This window comes from Strix aluco, chromosome 3 (genome assembly GCF_031877795.1).
Source record: "Strix aluco isolate bStrAlu1 chromosome 3, bStrAlu1.hap1, whole genome shotgun sequence".
Classification (NCBI taxonomy): Eukaryota; Metazoa; Chordata; class Aves; order Strigiformes; family Strigidae; genus Strix; species Strix aluco.
Window position 1 is genome coordinate 90,803,792 of NC_133933.1, and position 16,159 is coordinate 90,819,950.

General features: G+C 36.2%; 1 protein-coding gene across 14 annotated transcripts in view; it reads left to right on the forward strand.

Annotated features, from left to right (window-relative positions):
* Positions 1 to 14,194, forward strand: part of MAP3K7 (mitogen-activated protein kinase kinase kinase 7) — a 48,581-nt gene extending 34,387 nt beyond the window's left edge. For 11 of the 14 annotated variants that reach the window (XM_074819527.1, XM_074819528.1, XM_074819529.1 and 8 more), the window contains 5 exons: positions 5,349 to 5,457; positions 7,368 to 7,454; positions 8,279 to 8,340; positions 8,886 to 9,001; positions 11,068 to 14,194. In XM_074819527.1, coding sequence (XP_074675628.1) covers positions 5,349 to 5,457; positions 7,368 to 7,454; positions 8,279 to 8,340; positions 8,886 to 9,001; positions 11,068 to 11,248 — 555 coding nt within the window. In that variant the 3' untranslated portion in view covers positions 11,249 to 14,194. The remainder of the gene's footprint in view (positions 1 to 5,348; positions 5,458 to 7,367; positions 7,455 to 8,278; positions 8,341 to 8,885; positions 9,002 to 11,067) is intronic. The other 3 variants (XM_074819533.1, XM_074819534.1, XM_074819542.1) reach the window with 1 other exon arrangement.
* Positions 14,195 to 16,159: the final 1,965 nt, after the last annotated feature.

The following is a 16,159-nucleotide window of genomic DNA, read 5'->3' on the forward strand; positions in this document are numbered from 1 at the left end:
TGGTATGCTACATAAAATTGAAAGTAAATTAAGAACATGTTAAATGAGAAAAGTACAGCTAATGCTTCATTCAGATGTGTTTATTTTGTGGTTTTATGTGCTTCATTGTCTTTCAGTAATTCACAGAGACTATTTGGTCGTTAGTGTGAACTGGCAGTTTTGAGATCCCTACTATTATTTGGATGTGGGAAACTGGAGCTTAGCATATTCATCAGGTTTCCATATTAAACAACCTACTGCAATAATCTAAAATAGGTGGTAGTTTTGGGGTGTGTAGTTATCAGGGAGATCAACATTTGATCCTTCTTTAATTCTGTGGAGTATGATAGCCACAGAAACCTCATCAATCCCCAAGGTAGAATTTAGTAGAATTTACTATGTACATCTATCAGAAAATAATAAATGAGTCTTAAATATATTTTAATATCTTCAGAGAAAGACAGGTTTGTTAGAAATGAATCTGCAAAATTTAGTAAAGAAATAGATTAGCATATTCAGTTAATTGTAGAACTAAAGTTATGCAAGACTTAGGGAGAAAAAAATTAAGTGACAGTACATCAGTTATGCCAAATTGCACTGATTCTATTCATTTTAATGAATGGTTAATATTTAAAAATACATAATTTCACCAGACACTTCATATCTTAATAACTATTGTAATAATCCTTCTTTGAAAGCTATTCTTCTACTTGTATGAATGTTCTAGCTAAATTCCCCTTGTGACCAGGGGAATACAGAAAAGGTTTTTTGTTTACCTCACCAATTTCTGCTGAGGGTCTATAGAAACACCAGAGTCACTTTCTTGCTTCTGATGGTGTACATATTGAAAATCTAAGTGGAAGAATTACGGTTATCTGTTTCTATCTTGCAGTTTTTGGAAACACTATGATAAAATCTGGAAAACATATTTTAACAGGCATGAAAAATGCTCTTTGGAAGAAATTTTTCCGCTGTCCATATAAACGAATAACTAATTTTCATCCCCTTTTTGGTGTGAGAAGAGACAGAAAAGTCTGATGAAACTAATGCTAACTTTTGACATACATATATTTGTGTATTTAAAAAAAAAAGTCGCAAAACAAGAAAGCGAGCACAATGTAATATGACAGAAGACTTTACTCTTTATGGGTTTCTATAGCTCTGGACCTCACTGCCTTGAATTTTTGTTGAAAATCTCGAACCTGCTATCCATATAAGCTAACCAAAGCAGAAAAAACATCTCTGACTAGCGTAGCTCTGGTCAGTTTACCATACCTCCCCATATGCACCATACCATATATAGCTTATCCTTTCTAATGTGAAGATCCCCTTCCCCCTCCCTTCCTTCTTTGCAAACACCCTTCTTCCCCACATTCCATTCTCCTTTACACCCACCCTGCAGCACAGCCTTCTTCATCAAGCCACCGTGGTACTGCGTGCCTCTGCTCCCACACCCAGCACTTGTAAGCCCCTATTCCGCTCAAAATTGAATGATTGCCCTGGTGCCACTTTTCTTTTTTTAACTATTTGACTGACACACTAGACCTGATCAGAAATCTTTTTATTAAATGTGGTTTTCCTGAAAATTGCCGCTGCGTCAATAGGAAACTATTCTGTTATATTTTTGTTATCAGGAAGGTTTTTCCAGTTCAGAATGGAATTTTTGTGGAGGTGGAGGAAAACACTGGACTTGATGATAATAAATATATCAAATTTTGGGGTGCTTACCTGAAAGGGTAGACCAAGACTCTGATCTCCCTGGTCTGTTTTAATCTGACCTTCTTGTATGTTTTATGATTGTATGTATATTTTATTTGTGCATTGTTAGAAGAACTTTTTGTGCAGTTTTGTACGGCTGACGATTACTGTTGAGACACTTAAGGTATTTTTCAGTATTGATCTTGCTGATGTTATCAACAGCAGACAGTGATAGTGCTTTGCAGATGATTTTACTACTCAACTGACCCTTTTACATCAACAGTTAAGATGGGAAAATACACTAAGCCAAAGGTTTTCTGTCATTGGATCAGCTGTTGGAGTAGTTCAGTGTTGAGAACATGTGTTTAAGTCTGATTTTTCACAGATTTCTCTAGTGCTTGGTGACCTTAGACTGGATCTTACTCCAAGTGACGTGAGCAGCACTGATGCAACCCTCTCTGTACAGTCAAATGCTACATTTCCATTTGTTTCCATCTATATACTGTGAAGTTCTATTCATTTTTCCACATAATTTTTTTTTTTGCACTGAATTGTTTCTTCTGCCTTTCCATTTCTTTGTACATGCTTTTTAAAACGTTGTATTGTGTTGTCTGTCCAGCACTACTGCTCTTGCCTAGACACCTGTGTAACACAAACAGATGTGTAGACTCTGAACTGCAGCCATAAAAACTTTCAGGGGCTTGAAGAAACACAGCGAACCTGCTGTTTACTCTGGATAGAGTCTTTACAGTATTATACAGTTACTGAGAAACTTATTTGACATAATCACCCAAGAACTGCAGGTTGTGATCAGATGCCTAGTAAGGTATCCATGTCCCTGCCTGTGCATCTTTTATTGGGTTGGTTGTTTCGGTACATCATCCTTCACATGTGTTATTGTAACATCACAACTACCTCTTTTAAACTTTTTTTTCAGTTTTTTTTGTTTGTTAATAACTGTTGCTGGGCCTTCATAACTCTTACAGTTTACTTTGAAGTGGAAAGAAAAATTAATATATTAAAGAAAACCATATACTGTATTGAACGGTTGAGAAACAGGGTCAGAATGTACATGCCCACATGCATGCAAACTAAGTGTGATAATTTGGAGGATCTGATATTAGACAGTTGAATCATTCTGTCCATGAGATTGTGAAATTGGTCACAGATACACTTTTTTTTTCTCCTCTTTCACAGCAAGATAAAATCCACAGATGAGGAGACAGGGCTAGTAACAATGATTTCTTTAAATTGGGTTGCCCATTTAAATTAAACTTGAGGGGGGGATTATTCCTGAGCGTGCCAGCTTTTCAAGACTGCAAATCTTTGAGAAATGGAAGTCAAGAAGCTAACAGTGCCGCTGGCATTGGTCACCTGGCAAAAATGATTTGAGAGTAACCTGATAACAAGTCTGTTGAGTGATACCTGGAGGAAGCAAGGATGAAAGGATACCCTTGAAAAGGTGGCAGAAACTGATAGCTAAAGAACAGTCTTTAAAGAGCAGCTGAGAACGCTGTGAATGAGCATGGGTTAGTCTTAAACCTGGGGTAAGACTCACAGCCAAAGAATAAAGGAGCTGGGGGGGGGTGGGGGTGGCGGGGGAACACATTGTTCCCATTATCTGCCAGTAGTTGCACGTCTGCACTAGAAGTCAACAAAAGGGCATTTTTTGTACAATTGTACATTATGTAATAAGATAAGAATAAAGCTAATTCACATTTATCTAGAATTTCTCAGAATGGTGGTAGTCCCTGTAGACATAGCTGACTTTATAAAATGTGAAAGTCTGAGTCACCCCAGCAGATTGTACATGGCAGGGAAACTAATCTGATGTAACAGAAATGTTTACAAGCCCAGTAACCCTTCTCCCTCCACCCTCCTCCGCTTTAAAAAGCCACGTAAGGCCATGGATGAAAGCGATGCAGTGGCAGCATGCTGAACACTGAAACAATAACAGCTCTGACTTCCTCAGACATCAGTAGTACAAGTCTGACTTACCTGTCAGAGAGGCTGGTGTCCAGGACACCTCACACAACACACGTTCAAATGCTGTAATCTAACAGGTGTTCAGTTCTGGGACCTTCTTTGGACTTTGCAATGCTTTTTAGATATGCTGCAGATACGAATCCTTCATTTCTATTGCTAGTAATTTTGTCTAAACAGTGTTATCAAGGAAATGGTGTTTTTCTGTTGATGGATCAAAACAATCTGGTACAGCAAGCAATCTAGTACAACATTGTAAAGTTACTGTAACTAGAGTACTTCTTCGGTGCCCTTTGCTATCAACTGTTGACACTCAACAAATTTTTTTTTGCTTAAAGGACTTACATGCTGTTAAAAGTGCTTGCTCCAGAGTGTGTTTATCATTCATATCTGAGGACACTGACAGTAAGCAGTAAGCTCAGTAACTTAAACCTTGCTTAAGTCAACAACGACTCCAACACAAAAGCTTTTTTCAAAGTGTCTGATGCCATCATCTGGATAATATCATCCACTGGATTATTTCTACAATAGTTTATTGCCCTGTTCCTGACTACTAACATAAAACACTAAATGGTTAATAAAAATTAAAGGAGAAACATAATGCAGTTGAAATAGTGGATATTTTGGTGTGCAGAATCTTGTTACTCTTTGGATTGTTACTTGACTGAAATCTTGTCTTTTAAAACTCAAGATAGGATATTTGGAAATTAGAGTCATAAATACAGTTGCCAGGTAATGTATATTTGAGTGCTTCTTTTGAAAAATAGGGACATTTAATTAACTATTTCATGATAAACACAACTATTTTTAATATGGTGTATTTTAATAGCATTTTTTCTTTTCACTTCATTTTTTTCCTGCAAAACTCACTGGGGTTTTATAGTCTTATGTCCTTTACTGTGTTAATTTTATGTCAGTGCGGGGGTATATGAAATACAGGAATATTGTAAATAATCTTAGAAAGAAGTTCAGTAGAATAATGAAGTCTGTATTAAGGTTTTGTGCTCTGGTAAACAAAAGGATTTGAGGAGTCGAGCTATATATAAAGGAACTTTCTACAGAATTTTGCTTTCGTTCTTAATTTTCTTTCTGAGCGAGTGTACTCATTTTTTAATTGCTTTGCTTTAATTGATCCTTTTTGATTAAACACTTTTTTCATGTTTTCTGAAGATGAATTACATAACCTCTGAGTTGACGTAGGAACCATAAGAAAACTGATAATACACCACAGTCTAGTGCAGTTGCTAAACTGCATTCCTTTCATTGATTGTAGTTCTATTCATTGATTAAACATTGGAAACAAATTTTATTTTTTCCTTATGAAGCTGCTAGATTTCACTGAATGGTGGTGTGAAAATTACTAGACATAGTGTCATGCTTTTATATAAAGATCTTGAATATATTGTTCAGCACTGCTTTTTATTATGCTGGATAGCCAAATTATATTAATTTCTTTTTATACAGTAAAGATGGAGTAGAAATGGTGATGAAATTATCCCTGCAATGCATGTAAAGTTTATCAAACTGTCCGGAGAACTTTCAGGGTAAAAAGCTTGGGGAGGAGAGTATTTGGGAGGATTATAGGTTCAGGTTTCTTCACAGTTTTGTTTTGTTTTTTTTTTAATTAATCCTTAAAAAAAATTTTCTCTTAATTTTTCTTGTTGTTTTATTTTGTTTTATCATTTCAGGAGAGTAGAAACAGCAGTAGATCATCTAGTCCTAGTGTGAGAATGATCACTACCTCGGGACCAACCTCTGAAAAGCCAACTCGTAATCCATGGACACCTGATGATGCAGGTAATCCTTTGTTCATTAGTTAACTTTTTGCCTGTAAAAAAATATAAAATATTTATTTGATTATGGTGTGGGGTGTGTGCCCTAGACATTAATAAAATTAAGCGATGAAAGCCACAGTCCATTTTAGTTCTGCTTATCTTAAATCATTACATTACTGCTTTGTTTTGCACACTGGCTTTAAGAACTTTTTTATATAGATTACATTAAGTTACATAAACTAGTAAACATTTTGGTTGTAAGAAAGTACAGTACATACGCAGTGATAATAGTATTTAATGCAGACCTTTTAGCATCAGTTTTTGATTGTAGTGTGGTTTGGGGGAATTAGAGAAATAGACATCTTAGAGCATTTTAGTCTTGTGCATTTGTATTATGAATGCACAGTTAAAGCTTTCATTGCTCTGACTTCTGGAATAAAACGCTATGTAGGTGAGTATCAGATGGAATACATTAATTCTGTTTTTTACCTGTGTTGTAATTTTGCTTATGCAGAATGTACATGTGCGCATAGTCTTACTCTTTTTAAATGAACTAACATAAGTGTCTGCAGAAGTGTTGTAAATACTTCTACTGTAGCATTACTGTTCTTTTGTTATGAAACAGGGTTAAGAATGAACATAATTTAATAGTTGAATTCAATTTTAAAAGTCATAATGCACTCCATTGATGAAAAGAACGAGTACTGGACTGCATGAAAACAATGGATCCCCACAAATTCCTTTTTAGAATATATAAAAGAATTACATTTTTGTTACCAAAATGAACATGTTGAATCTTAAACTTAGTCTCAAGCTGGTACCTCATAGTGCCTTAAATTCTGAAATCTTTTTCCTGATATCTGTTTCATCTTTGGCTGATCAGACTCTTTCATGCTTTTCCTGTAACCAACTGCAAAATGAAAACTCACATGTGGACTGACTCTTGCACAAGCATATATATATATATATGTATGTATGTATATATATGCGCACTTGTATTTTACCAAATATAAGGTGATTCTGTATGTAAGATGTGTACTTTTCTTTCTTTTTTTTACCCCTGTTTTAGTGGGAGGAAGGCAGCATACTCCTGTATTGCTTCTGTGCTTTCTTCTTTCTGTCCATTGTCACTTTGCCTGATCACACTCTATGCCTTGTCACTGATAATTTCCCAAAGCCCTTGCCCACTGTCACAGCCCACCCTGTGCCCTCTTTTGTGTAGTGTGGGACCTGAGTTGCTTTAAGCAGTGAGCACTTATGGGAATTGCTGCCTCACATGGAAGCAAGTTCTTACCCAGTCAATAGTTCCTTGGGGAAAGTTGCCATCATATGCCAGTGCAAAGGCAGTTTGTCCCAAGTCTTTGGCCTTAAATGCAGCACAGCGCTAGAACTAAAAGTCAGGTCTGTTTTCTGGCCCACAGAAATCCCTCACCTTATACTCAGGTAAATACAGAATGTACCACATGTATATTTTTTCCTGTTAGGTTTATGCAGTCCATGAACAAATAATTGTTTGAATTTCTAAAGAGAGAAATAATTTTAGTTTTCTGGAAAAGAGGGTACCTTTTTAAGTTAATGAGGTAAAATGTTAAAATGAGGATGCAACCGAATCTGGTCAATCACAGGAAAAGCTACACTTCTGTGACAGTGCACAAATGCTCAGGAATGTAATCTGAAGTATTTTGCATGTACTGATGTATTTGAAACATTGCAATAATTCCTTTGCTGTAACAGTATTCCATATATGGCAATAGTCTAATGTAGGGAAGGACTTTTTATATTGTTCTCATTTAAGATACTGTGGTGATTAAGTCTCTGGTTTTAGGGTTGTTTTCTTTTTCTTTTTTTTTACCACCTTCCAGTTTCCTTACAAGCATACACTTAACCACTTTTTCTCCATTCCCACCCTCTTATTTCTGTTTCCTTTTGAAGCTGCTCTTGGAGATAGCATAGTCTTTGAGGGCAACACCTTAGTTTCTCTACCACGACTACTCTGTGGCAGGTGCTTTTGGGGTATGGGTAAGCAGCCCCTTTTTTTTCCAACCTACCCTCCTCCATATAATCCTCTAGTAGCAATAATGCAGCTATAAAATCAGTAGTTTCTCCATGTGTCTTTACTCCTATGTCTCTTAAAGCTTAACAGTAACCTTGTGATCCCCAGATTGTGGGCTACCAAAAGCTAGGATCTATAACAATTCATAAATGTTAAATCTGGAATGAAAGCACTAGAGAAATCCAGAGTTACTGCACTGTAAGAAGAGAGCAGCCAGGCCCAGGAGATAGATTGTTTATTGGGTTCCTTGCTACCCACAAAGTATCTCTACAGTACAGAGAAGATGGCCTAGAGCATGTTGTGAGGAAGATACTTAGAGACCTCACTGGGAGCAGGTTTCAAAACTGAGCAGGAGGTTGTGCTTATTTTATTTTGGCAGAGCTGGTTTGCACAGCTTCTAATTTTAAAATCATTAGATGCATGGGCTGGCTGGCTGATCCTTCATAAACAAGAATGAAATGGCAATTTTTTTATAAATAGAGAATGTGATTGCAAACTGTACAAAAATAGTCTTTTTAAAATCTGTATGCTGTTACATGGCTTCTAGAAGTGTAGGATGATAACCTTAATCTTTATTTCTTCTTGGTGTGATAGACCATGCTTTTGAAGTTCTTAACTTTATCAGAAATACAAAATGATTCATCTGCCTTGGGATTGGAACGCTGCTATTTCCATTTGCCTTTCCACATTCAGATTGTGTATTGTGAAATGATTTAGAATTCTTGTTTTTGTCCTATAAGAATAGAATTAACTCTGAAAATACATTAAAATTTCCTTGGTATTGTTACAGAGACCAATGGGTCAGATAACTCCATCCCAATGGCATATCTTACATTAGATCACCAGTTACAGGTAATAAATAAATGCTTTGTTAGTTTCTTTATTTTGCATTTCATTCTAATGTGTGAATTTGGACCTGCAAAATAGTGTCGCATATTTACCTGTGTTTATATTCTGTCTAACTTTTGACCAAGGCTAAAAAAAATATATTATGTAATCTGAGATTGGTTGTCTCAGATTTGATCAAGCTATTAAAAACAAGCCCTGGGAAACATGATCCCTAAAACCAAGTGTAAACTGAGTTTGACTGTCAAAATAAGACATTATTTGCTTGAGTGTTACTGAATTAAATTGTTGTACACACTTTATTTGTTGTGTGTGGGATTAGACACTACTTGGATTTTTGTGACAGAGTATCAGATTAATAAATGCAGATTTGAGGTTTGAGTCAACTTTGACATCAGTGCAGTAACATTTTCCAGGTCATGGTTTAATGCTTATTTTTAAAAGCTTACTGGTTTTTAAAAGACGTTATAAATACACTGCAGGGACATTCTAACACACTATATACTAAGATATCAGTTCATTAGTTTTTAACATGTCTGATTTATTTTCAGCCTCTAGCACCGTGCCCAAACTCCAAAGAATCTATGGCTGTGTTTGAACAGCACTGCAAAATGGCACAAGAATATATGAAAGTTCAGACAGAAATTGCATTGCTGTTGCAGAGGAAGTAAGTGAAATGTGTTTAACCTTTTCTGTTCTGTATGTTTCTTTTACACAAAGCCTGCTATCTGTGACTATTATTTCTGGCTGTATGAAGTAACATTTTATAGGGCATAGTTATTTTCCAGCCTTAATCTCAGAAATACTGAGCTGCTCAATACAGATAAGATATCTAGAGCAGGTAATTGAAAGTTTTAATCAAAATCAAAGCTCTTCTTTTGGATAAGTCCTACTTTAAAGTGTGTGGCACATCTGTATATGTAACGTACTAGTAATGTTTGTTTGTATCATCTCAAATGAAAGACCTGGACTCTTGAAGAACTTTGGCATTTTCTTTCCAGCGCTGTCCAGTAAAAGATTTTCAGTTGTGATTTGTAGATAATCACTTGGATAATGGATTATAGAATCTTGAGTGATAAGTCAATGTTACTCTTTTTGCAGTTAGCTTTTATCTTGTATCTGACTATTGTCAATCATCACATTTACAACAGTATTATCAACACACACCTTACCTTTTTCTACCAGGGGTTTAGGACCTAAAAGCCATTATGTACCTTTTGTGCACTAGAAATAAACTCTTTCCTCTTACATTGTGTACACATATAAGTGAAGCAACTGCACGTATTGTTAGATTAAGGCCAGAGTTACTGGTGATTCAGAACTTCAGTTTGCAGTACGGTCCGTTGTGTTCTGCTTTTCATCGCTTCTGTTTCCTGATGCTGGGGAGCAGTTCTGAGAGGTCATATATACTCCCATGCTAGACCAAGTAACCAGTTTGTTGCCCAGCAGTGTCTGAGCCACTACAGGCCAGCAGTTGTTAATGAGGAGCTTGCCTTGGTGTTTGTGGAATAGCTAATGAGAAAAATGTGTGTATAAACCTCTTTTACATTAGAAATAGCATACAGAACAGGGAAAAAAGCTACTGTAAGGTCAACCTCCTCTATACACTTTCGGTTTAGAATCCTGAGAATAAATATTTTTCAAGTGCAAATAGAATTTTAGACTTCATGAGGAGATACTGAAACTAGGGTAAATATATTAATTTTTGTTTTATTTCTGTTGTCCCTAAGGGTTAATAACTTAGATAAAAGTGTGTTTCTGTCTCAAAACTGTTAATTCTGTGGCTTTAGATTCCTACTTTATCTTTTTTTTTCTTGGAGGTCTGCATACAAATTTCTCCTAAACTGTTTTTTCTTAGTCAGAACATAATTGCCCATAGGTCTGAAAACAAAAAATAGTATTGTGATTGGTGAATTTTATGCTGGTTAAGGTAGTTATTAGTTCAACCTTTATAGAAAGATTAAGTTTTCTTTAACTGTAATTACAAACCATATGGCAACAATTAATTAACATGAACTTTCTCCTCTACTATTTTGTTACTAAAATATTGCTGACAGCTTGCCTTCTTGTCACCTCATAAACAAATAGTAAAACAAACTGCTACATCAATTTTGCAGGATAATTTATAGCAAGTTTATCTGTGTGTTTGTTCCTCTAAAATTGTTGCTAAAAACATATTAAACACTTATAAATTAAGTGAAAAGACAGTTACAGAAATAATTTGCTTGATTCTGCTTTTCCCCTGCTTTAAGAAGTTCAAGTCCACTTGGAAGACAGCACTTCACTAAAAGGTTACCAAAATTACTGCAATTTTGTCTTTCAAGTTGCCTTTTGAGTTTTTAAATGTATATATAGTTAAGCAAAATTAGAGTTGAATATATTTATGAAATTCTGTGTGGATCCTTTAGATGTTTTACTGTGACCTGTAGAACTACATCCGAAGGACATTATATAAGGGACAATTTTAGAGACTGAGGCTATGGCTTGCAGCTTTTTCAAATTTTAAACATGGTTTTGATTTGGAAGAGAATATTTCCACAGGTAACAATGAAGAGTAGGGTTTTTTTTGTCAACTTACTTATTTTTTCGTACAAAATATCACCAGCCATGCATTCAGACTGATAATCAAATACTGATTTGAAACATATGAAGTCATGTACACACAAATAGAAATAGATTATGAATTACAGTTACGGTTTGTTTTGATTTTTTTTTTTTTTTTTTTTTTTTAAGACAAGAACTAATAGCAGAACTGGACCAGGATGAAAAAGACCAGCAAAACACATCACGTCTGGTACAAGAACATAAAAAGCTGTTAGATGAAAACAAAAGTCTCTCAACTTACTATCAGCAATGCAAAAAACAATTGGAGGTCATCAGAAATCAGCAACAGAAACGGCCAGGCACATCATGATTTCCTGGGACCTTTCAAATGAAAAATATGCACAGAAAAGACTGATTTTTTTTTTTTTTATTGTTATTATTATCCCTTATTATGACAACTCATGAGTGTTAGCTTCTTGGTGTGATCTGTATTTGTCTGCAACACTTAACATCATTTAATTTTCTTTTTCCTATGGTGGACATCCAGTTCAACAGGTTAATCAAATAAGGTGAGAAAACAGTGACTTGAATTAACCAACAGCCCTCAATTTAAAGCAAGAACAGTGGCTGTATGCATGCTCCTTGTGTGAAGGCTAGCCTAACAAGTGTTAAAGTGGCTGCTAAATTATAAGATCTTGTTTTTAGTTTTTGGTGTTACCTCGATAAGAGCAAAACAAAAACTTTCCTGTTTAAGAATGGTTTTGTTCCAGTGTTTCATCTCAAACTATTAAAATTACAATTATTTTCAGGACTTAAACATGCACCAAGCTGCAGAGGTGATGTTGGCAGATCAGAGTAATTCATGATGCATTAGTGATGCCTTTTACCTGTAGACGTAGTGTATTTTTTCCACATGCAAAATGGTAGGCAAACTGATGCCAGCATCCTTGGTTCAGTGCTTGATAGCCCTGCATTTTGACTAATATATTTCTTGTAATCTTGCATTCATAAAATATTTGAAGTAAAAGGCTGTATTTTCTTTACTTTTTCGGGGGGAATGACATGCAGTTTCATTTAGTTCCTGGGCAAAAGTTATGAAGGTGGTTCACTGGGCAAAGTTGGTCCCTTGTGTAGAAGAGGGAAAGAATCAAAAATGTGTAAAAGTGTGTTTTAAACCTTTAAAGCTTTTTTCACTGTAGCATCTTTGGAAGGAAATTCAGAAAGCAAATTAATACAAAACTTTAAATGCTTGCTCCCTTTTATACCACTTGTTGGATTGATTTTTTTTTTTCTTACAACTTATTTGCTGAAAAGCATTAACTATAAATGTAAATAAGTTTGTTTTAGGTAAGGAGAGGAGGGTTTGGGGAAATGAATTTATTTTAAATAGCAAATTATGAAATGGAGTTGAGTATGCAAATAGCGGAAGCTATTAAGAAAATGAGGGAAATGGCTTAGATCTCCATCAGGAATCTCAGTTATTCCACTCATTTGAACGCAGTTCAAAGGAAGTCCATCACAGAATGCCTGCTGCCTTTGTGAGTGAAGAATTGCATTTAATGAACTCAAGCAGAATATGTAATGATCAGTGTCATTATTTACCATTATTACATGGGAGAAAATGACTACTTGTTTACATTGCAGATTGATTATTTGGATTATGAATTAACATTTAGCTGGTACAAAAATAAGGCACTTCTAAATATAATGAGAAATTATTCCTTACATAAGATCTTGGTGTGCTCAGTTGTGGGCAGGGTTTTAATAACACTCTTTTGCAAAAGGAAAACAGAAAATTGAAGTTCAGCTGCTGAGCCCTCAAAATATAAGAGAAGTATTTCAAAATGTAATCTGAAGTTTGACTTATGCTTATTTCAAATGAATAATTAGTCATAAGAGCCCATGAGCAGAACTTGGAAAAACATTAAGGGTAAAAAGCTCGCAGTATTTTCTTTTCACCTTCCTGCCTGGATGATAAAAAACAATACTACTGTGCTTATCTGGGAACAACAAAGATGACACACAGTTTGTTGAACAGTGTCATCCTGTCTTGAAAATAAATCTATTGTTGGCAAACCTTTGGGAATTCAAAACCTTTCCCTCATTTTACTTAAATAAAGGAAGGGTTATCATTCCCAAAACCTTAGCAGATAATTTGATTAGTTAGCTGAAACTGATATTGGGATCAACTTAAGGGCACACATATTTATAGCAAAATGTAATTGGCAGAGAAAATAGCTGTAGTATTAGGAATAGCACAAGTTATCCAAAGTATTGCTGTTCACATACATCTGTCCATCTACCAAAATGGACACACTCGGTGATCAGCAGCTTACTTAACATGTGCTGAAGCCTGAAGTAGAGCAGCATTAATACTGATGCTCAGCTTCAGAAGCATGGTTGATAATTACATACACAAAATAATTACCCAGGGCAGTTTTTACACTTTGCCTTGTCATAATCCAGATACGCTTACAGTAAATCAGTACTGTATATGAAAACTCATCTTATGGCAAAGATTGAATAATGAAAGTGGATGCAATGCTGACTTAATGGTACATAATACAAAAATCTGTTCTAACAGTTGCTTATGACTCTTCAGGGTTTACATTAAAAAGGGTCTCAGATTGTAAAATAAGTACTGTGCTATCATGCACTGTTGAACTCGGCTCTATTCAATAGTTAGGTTATATTGCTCTTGTAATTTTCAAAGGGAATTTGGAGTTTGACCTTTTGCCTTCAAATTGTTCCTTTCTTAATTCCACCAAAAATTTAAAAAGTATTTTCCCCATTTTCTCAGTGATCTGTGTGGCAAAATCTGTGTATCATTTAAAAAACAAAAAAAAAAAACAAAAAAAAAAACCAGAACCAACAACCAAAAAAACTATAAGGGTAGATTATAGCAGTTTGGGCTAAGAAGAGTTTTAAAAGCTTAACTTTCAATGACCTTTATTATTTTCATAAGGCTCTTGTTTTAGAGTTGTTTACAAATGTACCTTAATTTTTCAGTTAAACCATCTGGAGTGTTCAGGAATTTTTTCATGTACTCTTTTGTCCAGTTAAAGCTGTTCCTCTAATAATGGAGGTGAAATATTTAGTTTTGTCTGGGCACTGCCTTCTCAGAAAAGGTAACAGGCTCTGCTTTTTGTTACAAAATGTGTTCTGTAATATATTATGTAATTGAAACTGTGCTTCTGTACACTCTGCAGTTCTGCCAAAAATGCTTTTTTTTAGGCTTTTGGGATTTTTTTTCTGATGAGAAGTTGAAGATTGTAATTCAAAACTTGTACATAAAATGGTGAATGATTTCATATGATTCAGGAATGAGCAGTGTGGCTTTCTGCTACAGGATTTTTATTGCGTTGTCAGGAATCTAATTAATAAAAGCTGAGAGACTTCCACAAACACGCAGTAATGCCCCAACGCTTGCCAGGGCATCCTTGAGCTCCAGTGGAATCCCACAAAGGGTGGGGGATAATCATCATGCAGTTGTTCCCACCACCAAAAGAAAATTCTTCTCCTATTAGCTCTTCCCTTCCTGTGTGCAAAAGTAGGGTGTAGGATGAATAGTCCTACTCATAACTGAGTATCAAGATATTTTAAGAATGCCACATCTTTCATACGGATGTTTTGCAAAAAGATAAGTGCTTGTCTGTCATTGTTCAATTTGGACAAATTCCATTCCCTGGAACTTCTCTATTTTGTTCATAATGGATTTTACTGCTTTAGAGTTTCTGTTGCCATACCACAGACCAGAGGCAACGCCTTAACTGTCTCCTTGCCTGTGAAGAACACCAAATCGTGCTTTGCCTTTGCTCTGAGCTGCTTTGAACAACTCAGCTGTTTCAGGTGCCCTGTTAAAACCTGCAGGAAAGTTTGAAAGGATAAGGGCAGAAAAGGTGCAGCACACGCAACCCCTCAAAATACAGATTTCCCCATGGTGAACTAGTTGAAGAGGAGGATCTTGTGAAAGTAAACCTGTGTACGTGTATACACACGCATATACACACTGTTGTGAACTTCACATGTATAGGTGTAGAGAGCTGTATATATCAAACCAGAATTGGTAGATCTCTTTCTATTTCCAAAATCTGAGCTTTCTGTAGTTAGCTTTTATTTACTTTAGTAATGTCACTAGATGAGTGGTGCTCTAAGCCTATGAGGTTCAAGTTCTGTAGAGACAGATAAATACAGGTGTGTGTGTGAGAGTGCATCAGTTATTTTCTGTGCCCATGTAACCCTTTTCTGCTTCTTGCAGGGACAATTCAGATCTCCCAATGCATTTGGACAGATTTGCTGCGTATGTTTTGACTTTGAACTGACATCCTGACTCTGGTCACGGAGGGGTACTTAATGAAAGAGGAAAACTGAATTTAGACCAAATACATTAAATTTTTAATTATTAATAAAACACTGTCTTAAAATACTTAGAGCACTGCTAATCCTAGGGTTTCAACACAAGCAAGCATTAATGGAAGAAAAAGGGGGTTTATTCATAGCTGTGTGCTTTACACTAAGTAGCTAAAAACTGGAGATACTCCAAAGGATAAAATAGGCTTCTGTTACATAATTACACATACTTTGTGGATACCCCCCTTCTAACTTGGATAAAGGCAGCCCAGCTACTCTTGCGCTTGAACTGTTGCTTTCTATGGATGGAAAGAGAGGAGCAGATTGTTGCGTTGTAAGAAGTTAAAGGTATATCCAGCCTTGGGAATCAAAAGGCACTGGGAGAGGCAGACCTGGAAGCGGGAGGAGTGGAGCCCCTGCCTCCTTGCTGCAAGACCACAGCTCTTTGCCAGTGCTGGAGGAGATGGGGGTGACACAGAGCACCCTGCCTCTAGCTCCTTAGCGGTGCGCAGACTGCAGCTGCGAGTTTTGGCTTCTCTCAGACCTCTTCCTGTCCTTAAGCAGTGGGTGCTCCCTGTGTAAATATGAATCTGCTGACATGCAGACTGGTGGAAATGCAGTGGTATTCCCTTTTCCCGGCCATGCTTTTCCTTCCCACCAGTGTTGAACGGGAGAGGCTGTGGAGCAGCTGCACGTAGGCTGCTCTCCTGTAGTATTTAGGCAGAGGACCAACGAGTGACTTGCATTCATATAACCTATGGGCTCAGCATGTGGGCTGGGACACATTTTTAGCTTGTAGCAGAAAATTAGAAATAAATCCCTAGCTGTGGGTGACTTGAAGATCATATGATGAGGTGGGTGTGCTTAAAAGCTCTACCTGGGTCTGTTCCTTTCCTTTTTCATGAGGAGGAGCAAGGTGGACTTCACCTGT